At 40.3% G+C, this 22,276-nt stretch overlaps 1 protein-coding gene across 1 annotated transcript; it reads right to left on the bottom strand.

Annotated features, from left to right (window-relative positions):
* Positions 1-16,362: 16,362 nt before the first annotated feature.
* LOC104585716 (receptor-like serine/threonine-protein kinase SD1-8) lies at positions 16,363-21,200 on the bottom strand. The gene is made up of 7 exons (XM_010242686.3): positions 19,802-21,200; positions 18,083-18,292; positions 17,787-17,980; positions 17,441-17,651; positions 17,103-17,340; positions 16,837-16,987; positions 16,363-16,753 (listed from the first exon to the last, which is right to left on the bottom strand). The coding sequence occupies exons 1-7, from the start codon at positions 21,084-21,086 to the stop codon at positions 16,439-16,441; spliced, it is 2,604 nt and encodes an 867-aa protein (XP_010240988.1). The 5' UTR covers positions 21,087-21,200; the 3' UTR covers positions 16,363-16,438.
* Positions 21,201-22,276: the final 1,076 nt, after the last annotated feature.

Below are 22,276 nucleotides of genomic sequence, written 5' to 3'. Positions count from 1 at the left end.
CTATTTATGTAATGCTCCGGCGGTCTGGCCCCACCACGACGACATTTCATCTAATTCAATGTGGGATCACAATAATACATCAAGGCATTGATTCGGAGCTCCGATCTCCTGTCTCATGATTTCATGAATGATAAGGAAAATATTTCCAATGCACATTTGTGGTGTTTGGATATGCAGGGGTTCAGGGATCAGAGATTCGATTGGGTCGAATCAGAATTTTTAAAAATAATATATACTGTGGGTCATATAAATAATATATATAATATATTTTACAATTTTTAATATGCTTAAATGTGGTAGATGGATGGTAAGCTTCTTAATTTTTAAAATAAATGATTATGGTTCAATCCTTCTAACTTATATTTTTACCATAATGTAATATGTATAATAAATAGTCATTAATTATAATAAATAAAGAGGTAGATTAGTGGTAATCAAGTAATTTGTAAAAGCAAGAGGCCATGAGTTCTAATCTTGTTAATAACATTTTAAAATTTCACTTATGTATGAACCTAAGTATTTTCATGAAACCGGGACCGGTTCACCGATTTTCCAGCTCAACTGGCCGGTCATCAGGTTTTTCTAAACATTGGTGTCGCATGTCCAAGAACAGGGGTACGAGTTCAAATCTTGTTAATAACATTTTAAAATTTCACTTATGTATGGACCTAAGTATTTTCATGAAACCGGGACCGGTTCACCGATTTTCCAGTTCAACCGGCCGGTCATCAGGTTTTTCTAAACATTGGTGTCGCATGTCCAAGAACAGGGGTACGGGTTCAAATCTTGTTAATAACATTTTAAAATTTCACTTATGTATGGACCTAAGTATTTTCATGAAACCGGGACCGGTTCACCGGTTTTCCAGTTCAACCGGCCGGTCATCAGGTTTTTCTAAACATTGGTGTCGCATGTCCAAGAATAGGGGTACGAGTTCAAATCTTTTTAATAACATTTTAAATTTTCACTTATTTATGGACCTAAGTATTTTCATGAAACCGGGACCGGTTCATCGGTTTTCTAGTTCAACCGACCGGTCATCAGGTTTTTCTAAACATTGGTGTCGCATGTCCAAGAACAGGGGTACGAGCTAGGGATGGTTCCAAATTCTCAAAACCCGCCCCCACCAAGCTGGTTCTAGGGTCTAAGGGTTTATCCTACCCAAACCAACCCGATGAACCGACCTTACACTCGAATTTGCCTTGAAAAAAACCCCAAAATACTTTTAATGATGTAAAGATTTAAATCTAAGCACTCATGGTTACAAAGGCCATGGTCTCACTTGACCATTGAGTTAAGTGATTTGATCATTTGTTTTCATTTTACTATTTCATTTTATTAATAAAGATAATGTAAGTTTTAAACTATATATTATATTTATTGAAAGTCAAGTTTTTAAAAAAGAATATGCTTCATTTTTTTTTTGAAGGGAGATGGTAAAGAAAGAACAAGTTCCACATGTAGACCTTGGAGCTGACCCCAAGACCGCCAAGGTCAAAACCGTCCTTCATAGTGTAGGTTTTGATTCCAAAAACCTCTTCATCCTATTCTTTTTCTTCCCATTCTAGTAGTTCTGGTAGTAGTGAGTCTGAGTCGGGAGCCTTAACTAGAGGTTGTCACACTCACAGTCCTTGAGACCGATGCCAACATGGCTAAGGTTGAGGGGCCTGAAGGTGAGAAGGGAGCCGAGGTTGCGGAGGTTTCCCCTTGGTGTAGGCACTATGGCCATGCTGAGATGGCACCACGTCTAGCTTGATCAATTAAGTCCAAACTCTTTTAGGTACCTCGTCAAACTTCTCTACTATTGTCCCATCTATGATGTAGATATCACCTTGCCCATGTTCACGTACTTTTTGCACATGAAGAAGTACTAGCAGGACTACTACTATTGATAGGCTCAATCGAACACCGAGGTGCTCGTCAGAGCCCCTTCTTCAGTCAAGCATTGGAAGGAGGAGTTCTTCTTTGTGCATCATCAAGGGCACTGGTCGTTCCCTACCGAATTTTAGTCTTAAACACCAGGGTGAAACCCAACCAAATGCAGAGCTCATGGCAATAAGGTAGATAATAAGGGTGCACATCTAGGAATGCACCTCATTTATGATGTTGATCTGAGCTCGACTGATGAAGCCCTTGATTGGTTTGTTCTTAGTTTAAGTCCTTTTTTTCTCTTCGGCTTCAAATGATTGACATGCCCTTTGGTCTTGAAGATCTAATCGTGGGTGGGTGAGGCGCATGTAGGTTGCAATGCAAATGAGGACGGTGTTATGGTCCCGCGCGTAGGATCCCGTCACGGGTCGGTCCACGGTGTGAAAGCCCTGCTTCCCCTTGCGTGCAGACCCTATTGTGGAAACCCAATGGGTGATTTGTCCAAGAGACCACCCAAACTCTCCTTTGGGGTGATTTGTCCAAGAGACCACCCGAACTCTCCTCACTCTTTTCTTGGCTGGAAAACTAAATCATTTACTTCAATTCGTAGCTCCTTAAATAGGAGATTACAGAAGGAAATTCCTAATTAAACTCAAACTCCAAATTGAACTCAAACTCCTAATTACCTACTCCAATTGGTAACACATTCTTACTTAAGATAAGATAAAGATAAGGATAAGATAAGATGAGGGATAAGGGATAAGATAAGGATAAGGTAAGCTGGCGGCGAGTTGGCTTGACGTGTCCAGATAAGGGTGGGCTCACCCCTATGAGCTGTCGTGTGGGCCCCGCTCTGTTGCTGTTGTCGGGTGCGTGCGCGCGGCTCATGGTGCTGCTGCCGTGCAGTGCGTGCACGCGGCTCATGGTGCTGCTGCCGTGTAGTGCCGGGCGTGTGCGCGGTGCGTGTTGCCGTGCAATGCGTGCGGTGTGCGCTACTGCTTGGCGGTGTGTGCTGCGCGCTATCGGCGGTGCGTGCTGCTGTGCGGCGCTACCAGGCGGTGCCCGCTGATGTGCATGCTGCTGCCTATGACTGCGCCGCAGTGCACTACCGGATGGTGTGACCATAACATTACACCCTTCCCGGACTACGAGCTTGTCCTCAAGCTCGTATTTCGGATACATGGCTTGGGACTCTACGAATGGATCAAACGGCTGCACACTATTTCTCAGTCCACCAACAGTAAGAACAACAGGGACTGCCCCGTATCTCCATGCATAAAGCTGGATTATTTGATGCAGACCCCAGCCACCTTTTTTAGTTTCCAGCTCCCAGGCGTAACCATGGCTTACAGTGACTACACGATATGCTCTACTCAGTCCAGCCGTAAGGACATTGAAGTGTTCCCCACCTCCTGGGTCATATAGTTTGAAGTAGTTTTGCGGAAGATCCACATAACAAAAATCGCGTACTGGACAACGACCCCGGTGTGCTATGTTGTGGATCACAGGAATGCACCGGGTATGCTTACAGTAGAGAACCTCAAGAGCTGCCTTACCGAAGAGAATCATGCTATTTAAAGTATCCTCTCGGCCTCCCCCATATATATTTTCCTCAATATTGCGAAACATAGGCCTGTCTGTGAACACAAAATCCATGCCATCAATATAAGCTTGAGAGAAAGTTACCTCTATATCCTGCCCCTCCACCTTACATCTCTTGCGCACTCCTGTTTCTTGGATTTCTGCATAGTTACCATACTGTGCTGCCGCAACCGTAACTCTATGTCCACGCCGAGCCAAGGCCTTCGGTAAAGCCCCAGCAACATCGCCAAGCCCACCTGCCTTCATCAAAGGAGCGCATTCTGTAGGTTCTACTATAGTGTTCGTGACATTGTCCCCGGCCAAAGGGGGAAACTTTACAGTTTCATCCTCCGTGCGCTGATCCTTGGAAATAACTATGGCTGTAGGGGCAGCGATCTGTTGTTCGCTGCATGCCTCTACCCAGTCCAGACGGCGTCTGTTGGTGTTGGCGATTCCCTCCGAACTCATTTCTTTATTGGAGAGGAATGCTTCCAGTAGGCGTCGCATCTCCCAGACGTCTTCCCTAACTACACGAACCTCCATGCTGGTTTCTGCAAGTTGGTGTTCCAGTTCGTGGTCCTTGGAAGATAGCTACTCCATATTGCCCATGACGTTTGGCTCTGATACCAATTTGTTTTGGTCCCGCGCGTAGGATCCCGTCACGGGTCGGTCCACGGTGTGAAAGCCCTGCTTCCCCTTGCGTGCAGACCCTATTTTGGAAACCCAATGGGTGATTTGTCCAAGAGACCACCCGAACTCTCCTTTGGGGTGATTTGTCAAAGAGACCACCTGAACTCTCCTCACTCTTTTCTTGGCTGGAAAACTGAATCCTTTACTTCAAATAGTAGCTCCTTAAATAGGAGATTACAGAAGGAAATTCCTAATTAAACTCAAACTCCAACTTGAACTCAAACTCCTAATTACCTACTCCTATTGGTAACACACTCTTACTTAAGATAAGATAAAGATAAGGATAAGATAAGATGAGGGATAAGGGATAAGATAAGGATAAGGTAAGCTGGCGGCGAGTTGGCTTGACGTGTCCAGATAAGGGTGGGCCCACCCCTATGAGTTGTCGTGTGGGCCCCGTTCTATTGCTGCTGTCGGGTGCATGCGCACGGCTCATGGTGCTGCTGCCACGCAGTGCCGGGCGTGTGTGCGGTGCGTGCTGCCGTGCAGTGCGTGCGGTGCGCGCTGCTGCCTGGCGGTGTGTGCTGTGCGCTATCGGCGGTGCGTGCTGCTGTGCGGCGCTGCCAGGTGGTGCCCGCTGCTGTGCGGCTTGTTGTGCGTGCTGCTGCTGCCTATGACTACGCCGCAGTGCGCTGCCGGATGGTGTGACCATAACAGATGGCATCTCAATCATTGGGCATGGCCTTGTAGCAAGGACGTCTTGGCGAGACAACTCAACAATCAAAGAAGTCAAAGTTAGAGGAAGGGAAAGTCATGGAGGTTGAATCGGAGGAGGTGCATCCACAGCACGTCCAACTACAATTGACTACCTGGGGGAGTCTCGAAGTTTAGTCCCATCAGCTCAAGAGGAGGAGGAGGTTTGGACCTACCGGCCGAACTGGAGTGTCTGCTCGAGTGACACTTTGGAGACTGGGGGCGCCCCCAAGTAGTTGGCCCGAGGTATTCTACTATTGGAGGTCTAGAGGGAAGCTTGTAGCCATAAAAGCAGGGTCCTCGAGAGCACGACCATCTGCAACATAGTGGTGGTATAACTCTTATCTTATCTACCCTTCTTTTCCATTTGCTTCTGTTCTGCTTATTGAACTCTTCAGCACGGTGCAAGCTACCTGTGCCATGGCAACTTTGGTTAATCAAATGCGTAGCCTCCAAAAGTTAGCCAAGGCCATGGAAATAGAGAACTCCCACCTGAAGGTTGAGGTGGCTGAGCTGAGGAAGGTCACGGTGGACAAGGATGACGGCTTGAAAAAGATGAAGAGTTGTTTGCATGACTTGTAGGACGCTCAAGACAAGGCTAGGAAGGTGGCCTAGGAGGCTGAGGCGAAGCTAGCTCAAGCAAAGGATGAGGTGGTCACCGAGTACAAGGATTCTAAGGAGTTCGAGATCAAGTTTGACAACTACACTACAAACTCTTGGCAAACCGGCTTTGCTTAGTGCAATACAAGGGTCCTACGTCTGTGCCCTGAGGTGGCCCTGTGGTGGAAGGATTCGGTCCTTGGGAAACTGTGGAGACAATCGGGGAGAAATCCACCCAACTTACCAACACCACGACCGTGTCCAAGGAGCAGGCCCATATTAACGTCGCCACTGCCGATGAGTGATGACTAAGTTGCTTCCTTTTCTTTGTCTCTCTGATGTACAACTCGGGATGCCAAGCTATTTCCTTTGTAAATAACTTTTGTTGAAATGAATGGAAGTTGACTTTTTTTTTTGCTTCAGCTCTGTGCATCCTTCTTATAGTCTATTACTTCCCTCCTTTTTTATTGTTTGTAACTGGCCAAGGATGTTCTTAGTCTTTGGTTGGCTAAGACCGAGAACATAAGTGTGTGCATACTAGGCAAAAAAATTTATCGTTAGACCACTTTAGTTTGTGTTGGTTGAGGTGGTTCCAAGGTCTTAGAGGTCACAATGGGGAGCTCAGTGGCATCTAGTCTTGTAGTCTGTAGAGCCCGCGTTCCTCGGCCAGGTTGGCCATCGTCCTCGATTGACTTTGCTCTGACATAGGGTCAGATGGGTGCTCGGGCATCTTCAGCTCAGTGGGCCATTGTTGACACTAGGAAGAGGAGTTCAATTGTTGCCCTCTAATCATGTGTGGCAGGAGCACCATTCCCACTAAAATGTTAGTCTGAGCTAACATCGAACCTCGACCATTATCGTCTAGTCAGGTCCTCATGCGTGTGTGGTCCTCAGTCATTACAATTCAGTTGGGCCTTAGTGTGTTGTGTGAAATGTGTGGTGCTTACTCAACTCAATGAGAAGAAACTGGATTTTTATTATTTTGAATGTAAAGTACAGAGGGCTTGCCCACCATTGGGCTCGGTGTCGGTTACTAATAGTACATTCTCAGATTACTCATATTCATATTCCTAGGTATTGGCCTACCATTAAGGTCTTCCAGCTTATACGAGCTTGGTTCAAACACTATGGTGACTCTGTATGGCCCTTTACATTTGGGTCTGAGATTGCCTTCATTGGCTTTGAGTATGATCACCTTATGGAGGATGAGGTTAATTGTACTGAACTCTCTTCAGAGAACCTTGGTGTCATAGTACTTGGCCATCTATCCTGACCTATGCTCGATCTAAGGCTTCTTTTAGGAGATCCAATTCAGCATGAAGGTCTTCATTGTTGATCTCTTTGTTGTAGAGCTCGGTTTGGAGCATCGAGGATCCGATCTCTATGGGGATCATCACCTCGGCCCCGAATGCCTGACTAAATGGGGTTTCTTTGCCCTTTGCCTTGTCAAGCCTCGTCTTCAAGCCATGCAGTTGGGTGCGGTTCATGACTTTCGTCTATTTGTTCGTGACTTCGATCTCTTTGCTCAGTGGTCAGTGCACTTCCGTTGTGTAGTGATCTATCCCAAGCTCAACGTAGTATGCCTCAAACTTCTTGTCTATGAACTACGATCTATTGTTAGTGCTGACCACCCGAGGAATTTCAAACCGATAGATAATGTTCCTCCATAGGAAGCCTTAAGTATTTTGAGTGGTGATTTGGGCTAGTGGCTTGGCCTTGACCCACTTGATGAAGTAGTCTATGCCAATGATGAGGAAATTTTTCTATCCAAAGGCGGTAGGGAAAGCACCAAGGATGTACATTCTCCATCAGGTGAAGGGCCACAAACTAGGAATCGGCGTTAATGGGACCACTAGTTGGTGGAGCAAGTTAGAGTGTCTTTGGTAGCAGTCACACCTCTACACAAGTTGAGGTGTGTCCTGCTTCATGGTTAGCCAAAAGTAGCCTTGTCAGAGGGCTTTGTATGCTAAGGTTCGAGCACCAAGGTGGTCACTGCAGATGCCTTCCTGTATTTCCCTAAGGATGTAATTGGCTTCGGTTGGAGGGAGATACTTCAAGCACAGTAGGTTGTGCAATCTACGGTAGAGCTGACCCTGGATGATGCAGTATCGAACTTCCCTTGGCCGATTTTTCTGGTTTCTGTTTGGTCTTCGGGTAGGGTGTCATTATAGAGATACTACATGATGGGGTCTATCCAAGACGACTCCTACTGCACCGGGAAGATTATCAAGGTTGCTTTGGAGATGCTAGAGTAAGCTAGGGTGTCCATCCGAATTATGTCTTCAAGGCCAATTCGCGACGAGTTCGTGAGTTTGGATAGGCATCTATTAAGAGGTTCTTGGCTCTCGGTATTTGCTGTATGGCAAAGTTCTTGAACCTTCTGATGAGCTCATGTACCTTTTGTAGGTAGCTTTCCATAGAGGGTTCTCGTGTTTCGAACTACCTGATTACCTTGTTCACCACTAGTTGGGAGTCGCTAAAGACTTCAACCCACTTCGCTCCAGTTTCTAGAGCAAGGTGGAGTCTGGCTATGAGGACTTCGTACTCTGCCTCATTGTTGGAGGCTTTGAACTCGAATGGAAGGGCATGCTCAAGAATGATATCATTCGACCCAAGGATATTGAGGCTAGCACCATTCCCTTGTTGGTTGAACAATCCATTCACATGCAGCATCCAAGCTGGAGGTGACTTGACTAGGTTTGGGACCGAAAATGTGCACTCGGCCAAAAAGTTGGCCAAGGCTTGTGCTTTTATTGCAGGTAGAGGAGCATAGTCAAGTTTGAACTCACTGAGCTCCACACTCTATTTTATTAGCCACTCTGACACAGATGTTGTAACATCTGCTTTAGGGGCTGGTTAGTCAAACACAGATGTTGTGCACCTAGAAGTAAGGCCGAAGCTTCCTTATCGAGGTGACAAGGGCTTTCTTCATTCCTATTGGAACATAGTTCCACCCTTCAAGCCCTAGCTTCTTGTTGTGACCATACTCCAACTACCAATTTCCACTAGTGGTGGTCCATCCAACCAGGTCACATTCACCGACAATTAGATCTTAATGCACAATGGAAGAGATGGGATCTCCTAAAAACAAAAATTGTGAGTTCATGGTTTTCGCTCAAACTGATTTAACATTCTCTTCATGTACATTTAAATTAGTTATTTTCTTTCTTGCAAAGGATTTTCCAATCTAATATGGGTTTTGGGAATTGCAAAAGGGGGTTGTGAGCCTTTTTTAGATTGTGTTGAATATGATTTTGTTTCAGTAATCCAAGGAATCTTAAATTCAGAGTACATGGTGGCAAGTAAGTAATTCAACCATCTAGGTCAAGTGGGCTAATCTATGATATCATAATTATAAAGTATAAATAAATAACGAACAAAGAAAAATTGGGCATGTCTCTAATGTTTGGTATATATTAATCATATTAAAGACAAATAAGTGTGATAAATAATTATTATTATTCTTATTGATGTTGGAATGAAATATAAATTTAAAATCAATCCAAAAATAAAAATTATTTTTGGTGGTGGCGGGTCAACAATTCAACCTTTTGAGTTAAATGTGTTAACCCTTGATATCATAATTAAATAAAAAATAGAAAATATAAAAACACAAAAACATTATAAAATAATACAAAATTTTGTAAATAACATTTAGGCACCTATCTAATATTTTATATTAATCATATTAAAGAAAAATAAGTGTGATAAACAATAATTGCTTTATTGATATTGGAAATAAAATATAAAATTTAAAAGCAACCCAAAATTAAAATTGTTTTCCTGGAGGCAGGCAATAGTTCAACCTTTTGGCTCATATGTGCTAACCATTGATTTCATGATTAAATAATATAAATTAAAAAATATAAAAATACTAAAAATATGAAAAAGATAGAAACACTATAGAAAACATTTGGACACATCCCTAATATTTTACATTAATCATATTAAAAATTAGACACAATAAACAATAATTATTTTTAACTTTTTAATGATATAAATAAAATACAAAATTCAAAACTAACCCAAAAGTGAAATTGTTTTCTTGTTTGGTGGTAGATCAATTCAACATTTTAGGTAGAAAACATATGGGCATATCTCTATATTAATGATACATAATAATTTTGACAAAGAAGATTCATTTTTTATAGACATAGAAATATAAAAATAGTAGAAAATTTTGGAAACATATTATATACTATCATCATCATCACAAAATTTGTTGCGTGCAAAGCACATACACGTGTACACATACTAGTTTCATTTAAACACCTTAATCTTTTAGGTATCAATGCTAATACCTAAGAGAATACTGCTTAAAAACACGTTGAATGCTAATCAGTAAAAACACCAACTAAACAAGTTTCATGTCAAAATGCTTGTGTGTGGCATTTTGATATAAAATGTCATTGCCTCTTTAAACATTTAGGCTTGAAATGGCAATGGAACCAAACACAACTTAATTACTATAATTGAATTTTGGAGAATCAAATTCAGATTTGGATTCAAGCAAATCAAAATGGTCATATCCATGTATAACCCTACAAAGGAGCAAGCTTAGATGTGGAGGAATAGGATGGTTAGGGTAGGGCCTCCACAACAACCACAATGCAATCACAAGGTGCCAACTAGCCACTTGGTAAGGTCTCCAGCTGGTTGTAATGGAGACATGGGATCAAATCCTGTCTACACTTATCAGAGAGAGAGAGAAACAAATAAACATCCATATAATTATAAGACTTAATGAAAGCGGATTAAATGAGGTAGGAAGTAATAATTGAAGCTACATTTTCAACCCTTAGCATTAGAGATGAACTAAATACACAAATATGGAAATTTTAGTAGCCATTAAAGCTAGCATTAAAGCTATAATAAAATGACTTTTATATCCTTTCTCAAACAAAAAAAAAATAAAGGGTAATTTTAGTCCAAAAAAACTTTCACGCTACATCCGCACTTTTATATATAATATAGATTCATTTCATTTCCTCTTATTGGGTACTATATTTAAGGTATTAGCTCCTATCTCCTCTCATTAAATTCTATATTTAATATATATTAAATAAATGAGTATTGTGGACTTTTTTTCTACTAAAACACCTCTACTTTCGAGCACAAACTCTGTCTAACCTGCACAATTTGCACCCTAATGGTCCAATTATTTGGGTAAAATGAATCAATTAATGATCTCATAATTAAATAACAAAAAATAAAAAATATAGAATTATAAAAACAAAAATATAGAAAAGTTATAAAAAATGGCATATCTCAAATACTATAACTTTGTCGTTAAAAAGGGTAAATTATAGATAGGTACCATGTATTTTGGGGGTAATTACAAATAGGTACCCTGAACTTTCAAATGCAGCACTTGAGTGTCCTAAACTCTTAGAAATAGTCACCATGGTCCAATGCCGTTAACCAATGTTACAGTGTATGGTAAAATTACTGAAATGCCCATATATATGAATTATTGAAAAACAAAAAAAATTAAAAATGACCAAAACAACCTTGGTTAAATGGCATGTTTCCCTTACTTGAGAATATCTAAGAACAATCCAACGTGATAATAAAACCTGAGAGTGAAATTTGAGAAAAAAATAAGGATTTCAAAAATAAGATTTTGAGAATGAAGACATTAGGACTACAATTTTATAGAGGAGAAAGGGCAAATATTGCAGCTTTGGGTGTTTATTTTCATTAATTTTTAAACATTTTCTTCTTTTTAAGCTCTTGCATTGGAAGGGTATGTTTGGTTTAGAGGAAAAAGTAAGGCAAGGAAGGAAAAGGTAGAAAAACCTTTACAATCCTTATATGAGTTTCCCTACCTTTCTTTTCCTTTCCCTACTCTTTCCTTTAAACCAAACAGAGCCTAATTTTAAAATTTATCAGTTGGCATTATGTCTAAAAGAAAATTATTTTTCACATTAATCATTTTCTTATAGTATATCATATCTACCATACTGTTGGCACACGAAATCATTTTCGAAGGCAAGGTCTTATCTTCCCTACTGATCAAGTTACCATGGCAGTTCAAGCATTATATCTCAGGTGTAACCTTTGCTGTTTGTACCCCCACCCCTCTCAGTTTTTGACCTCCTCTGTCCCAGTTCAGTCAGCCTTTGGACCCTTGCCTTAAAAGATCAATGTTGATGGAGCTTGGTCCGGTCCAACTGGGGTGATCATAAGGCTCATTTTGAAAGGAGTACAAATATAAATATGTAAAGTGCAAAATTTTACATTTTGTATTATTTTATATGTATTTATACTGTATATATTTGTATTTATGCTCCTTTCAAACTGAGCCTAAGGAATCATAGAGGTCAGTTTGTAACTGGGAGGGCTAACCCTCTTGAAGCAGAAGCTCTGGCAATCCTTGAAGGTTTTCATTTTTCCCGTGCTCTGGTCCTGATCCTATCTAGTTGGAAAATAAAGTGACTAAAGTTGCATTTGGTATTTCTTATTTTAAGGATTTATCTCCTTTTTCACAATTAAAATGCTCCTAATAACACAGAATTTAACAATAAAAATGAGATAAATCCTTAAAATAAAGAATGCCAAATGCAGCCTAAAAAATCCTAGTGAATCTCTTCTCTTCAAGTAAAGATCGACCCTAGAGAATTCATACAACTATGCATCTCGGATTGCAAAGCTCTTTTAGCCCCTTTTAAAGCCCATATTCTGTCTTTTACATCCCGAAATTTTAATGTGGCAACGACTTCACATCCTGTGAACCCGTGAGTTCATGGGAAGTGTGAAACCACCAATAAAAAATGAGCACATTGACAATATAGAAAATCACAAACGTTAACGGAAATTCACACATTAGCCGAAGAAATTTGGTTGAACATGACACGAAAGGAGAAAATCACATTCTTTCTGTCATTTGGGATTTTTGAACTCCCACCCATTTTCTCCTCTCCTCCACCGAGCCCCAATCCAGAAGCATCTTCCACCGGCGACCTACTCACTACAAATCGACATTTGTGAATGTGAAATCTACCATCGACGATAGATTTTCAAACTCCTCCCTCCCCAAACTAGATTTCACATCTCTCTGCCTTTTCTTCTTCAACCCAAATCAAGGTTTAAAATTTTGATACGATATATCCGATACAGGGCATATTGTATCATATCTTTGAAAAACTGATACAAGATATGCATAAAAATCAAGCGTTTCGTCTTTTTTATGCATGTCGGACCCATATCGGGGGTGTATCGGGTGGGTATCAGGGGTGTATTAGGGCATATTGGGGGTGTATCAAGGCATATCGAGGGCGTATTGGGGGTGTATTAGAGTGTACTGGTAGTGTATCGATGAAAAAGATACGACCAAAAACTGAAAAAAAAATAAAGGGGAAAAGCAAGCTTTTTTCCTTGAAATAAACATTCTTTCAACCCCAAATGACCCTAAAACTCTAAACCTCATTCCTAGAGTGCTAGATTTGCAAGAAACAAGTGTGAATCGTTAATTTTTTTGAAGATTTTTCAAATTTTGAAAATATATGGCAAAAATATGTAATTTTTTTTCAATTTTCTATAATGTGTTGTGATTTTTTTTCTTGAATGCTTAAATTTATGTTGATCTACATTTCTTACATTCAAAATCACAATTTTTTGTGTTATCAATAGATTTATGGAAATTTCATGAAGATATTTGGGGAAAATATAAATTAACAAAAAATTTGAAAATATAATTTTTTTCTCTGCCTTTAAAGACTAAATATGTTTTAAATCTATGGATTTATCTATCATATCCATAGAGCAATTGAAATTTATTCCTTAATAATTATTTTTTTTATTTTTATATCTTTAGAATTAAAAAATAATTATATTTTATCATTTGATCACAATGATTGAATATATTATAATTCTATGGATGATCTATCACATCCACAAAGCAATTGAAACTTCTTTAATAACAATTTTTTTAATATATTATGATGTTGCACGATCTAGGCACTCCTAGCTGGTTGTGACTTGGCTTCTAGTTGGAACGAACGACACCTGAGAGGAAGGAGAAGGTAGAGGGTTCCCAAGGAGTTCTCCCGGTGGGAATACTCCGATGGCTAAGTTAGAACTGGAGAAATCTCAAAGAAAGAACAGAGAGTAAGAGTGTTGAAAGTGCTTAAGCTTCAATACCTTTGCTTCGTGAGGATTGGGGCTCTTTTATGTCAGAGCTCGGCCACACCTGGCATAATCGCCACTACCCTGGCCGTTACTGCCAGGGCAGGTGTGGCAGGTGTAGGTTGCGGCTACAGACTGCTATTGCCAGGTACGGACTTGACAGACGTGTCACGCTTTTCAGAGATAGCAAACAGAATGCCGCCTGGCAAGGGATCAGAGCCCTACCACCGGATCCGGAAGGTACGGATGTCAGGCAGGTTTCTTTGCAGCCTGCCGAGCTATTGCACGCTGGACCACCTGGGGCAGGTTTGTCTCGGCACCGAGGTGCCGAGATGCCTGCATTGGAGGCAGTGTTGCCCCGAGGTGCTTCTCCCTCGGGACACTTGGACAAAAACCAGGGTGCTCCCCTCTTAGGAAGGGAGAGCTCGGAGCTCCTTAGGAGGAGCTCGGGTCTCAAGGGGAGATCGGGCCCTAGGAGGAGCTCGGGATCTCCTACACTTGGTGGGAGTCAAGGTTGAACAGGTGTTAGTCCCCGGCGAGTCGCTTAACCCGCTGAGTGGCTAGTGTTGGACTCGGCGTGTCTCTCTCGTCGAGTCACGGTTGTGCTGTCAGGCTGAGCTATTCGTTGAGCCAGGTCACGCACACGTGTCCCTGTGCTATGAGGTCGGGCCAAATCACCCTCCATCATATTATATAATGTTTATTCATTTTTATAATTTTTAGAAATAAACAATAATTATTTAAATAATTATTAATTATATTTTCACTTAGAAGTTGTGCCAATGCATGTTTTATGAATATATCATAAGGCAGTTCACCATTCTTTTTTAAAGGGAAAATTCCCGATCAGTACACTATACTTTAGTTCGAGTGACAATTTGGTCCCCGAACTTTAAAATGCAACAATTCAGTACCCGAGTTTTCAAAATGTGACAATCTAATATCTATCGTTAACTAGTCCGTTAATCAGCCGTTAAGTGACATTTGAAAAGTTAAAAAAGCCCTTCGAATGCGTCTAATTCTCTTTATCAACCATCAAAATGTTGACAAAAAACTAAACAGTCCCAAAACCTAACCTCTTCTATTCAAAAAAGTTGGTGACTACTTAGAAGAATCTAGAATTTGGGACTATTCATTTTATTGTCAATATTTGGATGGTTGATAAAGAGAATTAGATGACATTCCTAGGACATTTTGACTTTTGAAGTGTCACTAAATGGTTGATTAACATACTAGTTAACGACAAAGTACTGGATTGTCACATTTTGAAAGTTCAAGTACTGAATTTTCGCATTTTAAAGGTTGGAGACCAAATTGTCACTCATGCCAAAGTACAGGATATTGATCAAGAATTTTCCCTTTTCTAAACCGATCTCTTGGGATATGTAACCTTGATTGGCAGCTAATTGAATTCCAGCCTTAATTGCTTTTCCAAAAAAAAAATAATAATAAAAAAACTACCATATTGCTTTTAAAGCCGGACTGGACCTACCGGACCATAACCAAACACCCACTAGTTCAATGAAAACTCTGCAAGGTTTCGAAGGTTTTTATCTTATAAATACATGAAATCATATACTGAGAAACATCCTAGTGCTAAAGGAGCTCCTCTAGATTAGTGGCGATTAGAAAATCCTAAGTTCAGGGTTTACCTTTTTTATCTAACGTGAACAATAATATAAAAGAGTTTAGCGTAAATTTTTTAAACTACCCTTATGATTTAGCTAATTGATTAAGTGTACTCTTACAGTTTAAAAATTGACTAACGTTACCTATTATTTTTGACAATTGATTAATACTTCTCTTTGATTCGTCATAAACCATTCAAATACGTAAAGGTGTGAATGATATTCAAATATCCGATTTCAAATTCGATATTCGGCATAATCAAATCGAATTCGGATAATTTGAATATCTAATCGGTCAAATTCGGATATGACCCAATTCGATTCGATAAATATCTAAATTTGACTGATTATTTAATTCTTATATATAATATACAAAACATTTTATATAATTTATATAAAATAATTAATTTATATATTTATATACTTTATATCAATAAAATGTTTATTTTATATATTTATTAATTATCTAAAATAATTAATTAATAGAATTCGAATCAATTCGAATATTTAATCAGATTTGAATTCGGATATTAATTTTTAATATCCGTCAGATATAAAATCGAATTCGGATATCAGATTTTCTAATCAAATTCAATATCGAATTTTCTAATTGGATTCGAATTCGGATATTAACTGATCCGATTCAAATTCGATCCGTTTACAACCCTATAAATATGCATCACGTTTCGTCATAAACCATTCAAATATACATCACATAACTGTTATAACTTATCAACTTTTGACACGGACACTGACATTTCTGAAACCCAAACCTTTCAAAGCCGACGAAACATACGAGGAATTGATGAAAGAGGGAGACGAAGGTGGCGGAACACCGCCAGTCGTTTTCCATGAGCTCCGATCGAACCACCACCTGCTCGCCGTGTCGAAAGCAGAGGATAAAAAGAAGAAAAAAGGTGGTGATTCTCTAAAATTCATCTTTCATTTATATACCGAATAATCGGCATAAAGTTACCAGAAATTCCGTGCTCTTGTCCTGATAAGGGAGACACAAATTAGTACGTCGCAAATTTGCAATTGGCTGGTCTGCCGTGGATGATAAATCCCACTGGCACTCCTAACACAGCCGTAAATATGCTGGGTTTATGCCTGTTAGTTATCCAAAATATTAATATACCTAAATTGACCTCGGTCAACGAGAAAGTGAATATCGTCATTCAATTTTGCAACTTCCTTTTCATTTGTAAGATATACATGTATTTGCGATGGGAATAAAGTAATAACACCCACTACCGAGCTTCAAGCATTGTAACTGTTACTTCGTTTATAGTGCAAGAGTCTTGTTCTTGTTTATTAGAAGTTGACATCATTTCCATGAAATTCCTTCCCAAACAAAAACCCGGTTCTTTTGGTTGTGGCATCGTTGCAGTTTCACTACTGAGCATCAGAACCACAGTTGACATTATTGGCCTATCTTCCGCACGTTCCTGCACACACAAAAGACCCACCTGTATGCATCTCAACACTTCGTATGTGTGATATGAATCGCCTACTGATGTGTCCACTAATTCCAGGGCCCTTCCTTCTTTCCACAACGTCCACGCCTGCAACATTAATTTTCTCCTCACCGTCAGGTTAGTGAAACAGCAGAAGAAGATGACCTCGCTGTGTTCATTATGCTACTTACATGTCCAAGGAGGTTATGTTGGTTGTTGGAGTAATAAAATCCTCTGTTCTTCTTACCACTTATTATTTCCAACACCAGAACACCAAAGCTAAACGCATCAGACTTCACTGAGAACAATCCGTCCATTGCATACTCAGGAGACATATAACCACTGCACATCACATCCATATCAAAGAAATACAGTTATATAACGTTGGTGATGGAGATTTAGTTTGTTTCTAAATTAAAATTTGAACTCGATCATCCGTATGTTTTATGGTACTTACTATGTTCCCACCACTCTTTTTGTATTTGCTTCAGTTTGATCTCCTCCAAAAATCCTGGCCATTCCGAAGTCTGAGATTTTGGGGTTCATATCTCCATCTAGTAGAATGTTGCTTGCCTTGAGGTCCCTATGAACTATTCTGAATCTAGAGTCTTGATGAAGATAAAGAAGTCCCCGAGCAATTCCTACAATAATGTTGAACCGCTTTCGCCAATCCAATATAGTGCTCTTTGTCTTGTCTGCGAAAAAAACCATAAAAATAGCCGGTTTAATTAGATTGTTCAGTCGAGCTGGGTCTGTCTATGACACGACTGAGTCAAGTATCAAGCAAAAACTTACTAAAAATTATTGAATCCAGACTCTTGTTTTGCATATACTCGTAGACCAATATCTTTTCTTGGCACTCGATGCAACAACCCAAAAGCCTAACAAGATTTCGGTGTTGAAGCCTAGCAATTAACATAACCTCATTTTTGAATTCTTCAGCTCCTTGCCCTGAATTCTTCGAGAGCCTCTTCACTGCAATTTCTTGTCCGTCATCCAATTCACCCTAATATATTTATATATATAATTGTAAATTCAACTCTTAAGCTTATCTTCCAGGATGCATTTGTCATATATTTAACAGAGATTCTAATTATATATATTAACAGAAAATTAACAGATATCATGGGATCTAACTTACCTTATAAACAGAACCGAAGCCACCTTTCCCGAGCTTGTTTGCATCTGAGAAATTGTCAGTGGCAGTTTCTATTGTATCAAAATCAAACAGAGGCAACTCAATGTCATCATTGTTGCTTTCATCTGAGTAACATTCCCTTGTGCTTGCTATTGCCCCATCAACTGCTTGCAAATCTTGGCTTTTCTCCCTGATACCTGTGTTCAATATGGAAAGAGTATCGTTAGAATAAAATGGACAAGCTTTGAAGAAAATCATGTATACATTAATGGTGCTCTGTTTCTAAGAGAACAACAGACTTTTTCTTCGGATACTTCTGTCCTCTGCCTTCCTCTTCCTCCATAGTGGGTGCATCGTATCTTTCTTCCATTGAGACCTGGTTTTCCTCCATCTCCATACGATCAGATAAATAATACTAAATGCCAATGCAAGCAATCCCAGACCGCCGATGATGCTAGTGATGAGAATTATTCGTCTTCTTTTGTCAGCCTTCGTGCCCTCTGCTGCATCTGAAAGTGATGACCCAGATTATCATCAGTTATACACACCTTAACAAACCTTACGATTGAGAGACTAGATATATATATATTTTTGACTTGTAAGAAACTCAAATGCTGTCAAACGCTAAGTAGACGAGGCTCCCATCCATGGAAAGTAGATAGAGAGGTCAAGGCATCCTTATCAGACCCAACATGGATGGATGGCGATTGCCATGCGCCAGTGCCTAGTCTAAACTGATAAACTCCTACCAAGCTGAGAACAGATCGCAGATCACCACTTATTAAGTGGAGAGAAAAGAAGAGAGAAAGCCCGCCTAAGTCAGACGAATTGACTTTGGCGTCAAGAGATTCTAATAGTGGGACCTAACCCGATGATCAATATAATATTTTTCTGTTGCTTTCCACCTCTTTACTAGGGCGAATCATTTTGAAACATCCGTCTCTGTAAGGAACCACAACCCAATCAATTGAAGAGCTCCAAACGCCTCTTAGCCCTTATTTACTCCTTTTGTTATAACCAACAGCAGGGTGCTTTGTTTGATCAATGTTATAAAGGCAAGTGTGACAAATGAAAATCATTGTTAATTGTTATTAAAGGCAGAAATGAATGAAAATGCAAAAGAAAAAAAAAATAGCAAAAACAATTAGGCTATGTTTGGTTTCAAGGAAAAGGTAGGGAAATCCATACAAGGTCTTCAAAGGTTTCCCTATCTCATCTTTTCTTTTCCTACTTTTTCCTTCAAACCAAACACAGCCTTAATATCTTACCCATGGCTAAATTGTTTAATTAATCAGGTAATGGAATCATTGACTGAGTCAACACTTTTTTTTATTTTATCAAATAAATGGTTTAGAGCTCGGCTAAAAGGGATTTGAAAGTTTGGCTGGATGACGAATTGACCTGTCCCAGCAGTCGATTTTACTGAGTTGAAAATCGCAATCCTCTTATAAAAGAGGAAAAAACGAAGAGCAAAGGGAGAGCATGTTGGGCGACTTGTTGGAAACGTTTGTTGGGAGAATATTCAATTTCTGATCTGAATAGGGGGGAAGCATGTAATTTAATATCTGATTGAGACAAGTGTATATTTGCCACATGTACGATAGAAAATTTCTTGGGTTTCTTTGCTTGATCGTCATACCTGCCACCACCAACTTTATCCACGTGATAGGTTGTGATTGGTCAGATGGGTCCCTTTTTCAAATCTCAAACACATGCCGAGGGAACAAAGCGATGCAATCGAGAGAGGAACGTCACTGGAATTAATTGACTGAATTAAATTCGAAAAGAAAAGGAAAACCAACTTTCGTTCTCTATCTCTTGGAAAGTTGGAATACAATGGACTAGAGTCTCGACAGGGATTTCACGAGTCATATGACCCGGTCACTTAAGCCGGCCGAGTCGACTCACTGGCAGATATATACCTATAGCAAACTAGAAAAGTGGCAAAGACCAAAATTTGAGAAGAACCACATCTAAAAAGTGAATCAAATTAAGAAGGTTTGAAGTTTTATACGCACCTAGTTCTGAAGCTGCCACCCTCACGTACAGATCTTGACCACCTTCCTGTAGGTACTCCCGAAGATCGATCAGTTCAACTACCCAAAACACACAACCGCTTCCTTCTCCGTTGATATTAGTATTCGCATAAGCTGTACAAGAACAGTTACTCCGACACTGGGTTGCGCATTCCTCAAGACTCATGCTTTCGTCTACAAATGCCTTAGAACTATCCGGCAGCTTCATCCCCTTCAGTGTTAAGAACCCATCATCCTTCTGACAGACATAGTTGGTTTTCCGAACGCACCCATCAGACCCGTCTCTTAGATCCCAAGTCTTCTGGTTTTGGGGCCGGAATCCCTGAATACACTCACAGATCGGCGATGTATTGCTGTCACAAATACCATAAGGGCCACAATTCTTGTAACCGTCACATTGGTCCTTCCGAGCGTACCAGAAAAGGATCCAGAAACTGTTAACGCCAAGCTCCCATGTATACCTTTGAAGCAAGCCGGTCGTATTTACCATTAACCTTGAAAACACCGAGCTTTTCTTGACTGTATATTTGTAATAAACCTCCTCCTCATTGAATGTGAAGTCAAAGCTTACTATGTCGTTGGACTTCATTTCTGGAACCCCACTAAATTGGATTCCATTCCAAGGCCCACTTCGGTAAATCGGGATCAGTCCTTGGAACAGAAATGCTTGTGGAAATCCATGAGGATCTATCTTGAAGGAATAATCTCCTACTGAAGGGTCGTTTGGGCTCTTCCAAGACGTCAGATAACGATTCAAACCGGTCTTCAAGTCCCAACCCAGCTTCATACCTGGCAACAACGTATCAGTGGGATAATCGAAGCTCTGCCACAAATAGTCCTGGGGATCGGTATCGCTACCATCTCTAACAACAAGATTCCCCGAGCCCAGCAGCTGGGCAACCGGATTGCGTGCCTTGGATGTTGCATTCGCTGTCCAGAAGATGCGCGCCTGTTGGTTGAGAAGAACGAGATTCCCGTCTGTGCCAATCGATAGAACTCCCGATGAATCTGGAATTGGGCTGTTCCTGTTTGCGACCCAAACTACTGTTTTAATCGGAATTTTCTTATACCATATTCCCACGTATCTGTATTTCGAGCTGCCGGGTGTGAAGAATCCTAATTCGAAGTTTCCGTCGGTGGATACAAGGGTTTGGCCGTCTTTGAGCGACAGAGTCGGAGTTATGGTGTCGACTGCGACGGAAATTTCTGAGAGCAAGGTCAGTGAAGTAATCATGAAAACGAAGCAGAGACGAAGACGGCCACTCATTTTTACCTCGCCTGAGAATGCGCGAATGTGGTTTCTCTTTTCCTTCTTGTTCAAGACATTTGGAACTCTGAGATTGGAAGGGCGGAATGACGGGCACAAACCGTTGACTGTGGATATATGAACATGAATCCGGTATTAATTAAAGCAAAAACCCTTTCTCATCTCTTTCCAGCTTTTCTATGGGGTATAGACGTATGGTCTATGGACGTAATTGACGGGGCATGGGCTGGGCTTGTTAATTAGTAAGAATGCTGAACTGAAAATGTGAATCTGACGTGGGCCAATCATGGGGAAATTGAAATTTTCATCAGTCTGACATGGGCCAATCATTATAAACCACATCAGCCTGATGTGGGTTGGTATGATTGAGCCAGTATAACCTTAGGATGCGAACTCAGTCCTCTAAAGTTGGTGACATTGTCCAATCTACTACAAAGTCCACCCACCCAATAGATTGATAAGGTTAGGTGTGATTCATCCATGCTAACTTAAATGGGCCTTGAAATTAGGCCTAAGCCAGGCATAGTTTAACAAAACGCCCATGGTCGAAAAAAAACAGGCTATTAATGAGAGTCCATCAAGAAGCCCAAGACCACCTAAGTCCGACTACGTTCCGTTCTTCCTACAGAAAGTAGTAGCATATACATCGGTCTTGGGAAATATTCAAGAGTGAAAGTAGAAGAATCTTTAATTAGTTCATTTAAAAATTAACAAAGACGCTAGACGCAACCAAACCAGCGCTTTGGTTAGTTTGTGGGTATATAGTCATATCTGATGAAAAATTCAACAAACTGAAAGCAACATTGGGAATTAGAATTTCAAAAGCCAAAAAGCTCAACTAACGCGCAGAACATCCCTTAGGCTGAGTTCGCATTCTAGCCTTGTGAGTCAAACTCGAAGCTAAATACATAATTAACAAGGAAACTCCCGAGTCATCTGATAGAATTGATCCAACCATTTCCATGCTTACGAGAGTCAGCTAAGTTGTAAAACAATTACACAACGAGTTTGTAAAGTGAGCAACCACAAAATTCAGTGGCCGAGTTACAAGTTGGCTCGTCATCTCCAGAATGCAAATTCTTTATAGAGTAGACTATGCAGACAGGGACCAAGTATCCACTTGATGTATGAGATATGATAGCAACCATCCAACTTAATCACAATTTTTCTTCCTTCCTTTTTTTTTTTTT

Source organism: Nelumbo nucifera, chromosome 1, assembly GCF_055504915.1.
Source record: "Nelumbo nucifera cultivar China Antique chromosome 1, China Antique-T2T, whole genome shotgun sequence".
In the NCBI taxonomy this organism is placed as follows: Eukaryota; Viridiplantae; Streptophyta; class Magnoliopsida; order Proteales; family Nelumbonaceae; genus Nelumbo; species Nelumbo nucifera.
The sequence above is the reverse complement of the archived record's forward strand: the minus strand, read 5'-3'. Positions and strand labels throughout refer to the sequence as shown.

Coding starts and splice junctions, on each gene's coding strand:
- LOC104585716 (XM_010242686.3), bottom strand. CDS start 21,086: ATGAGTGGCCGTCTTCGTCTCTGCTTCGTTTTCATGATTACTTCACTG. Junction 18,293..19,801: donor GGTGGCAGCTTCAGAACTAG/GTGCGTATAAAA, acceptor CATCACTTTCAG/ATGCAGCAGAGGGCACGAAG. Junction 16,988..17,102: donor AAAAGAGTGGTGGGAACATA/GTAAGTACCATA, acceptor TGTGATGTGCAG/TGGTTATATGTCTCCTGAGT.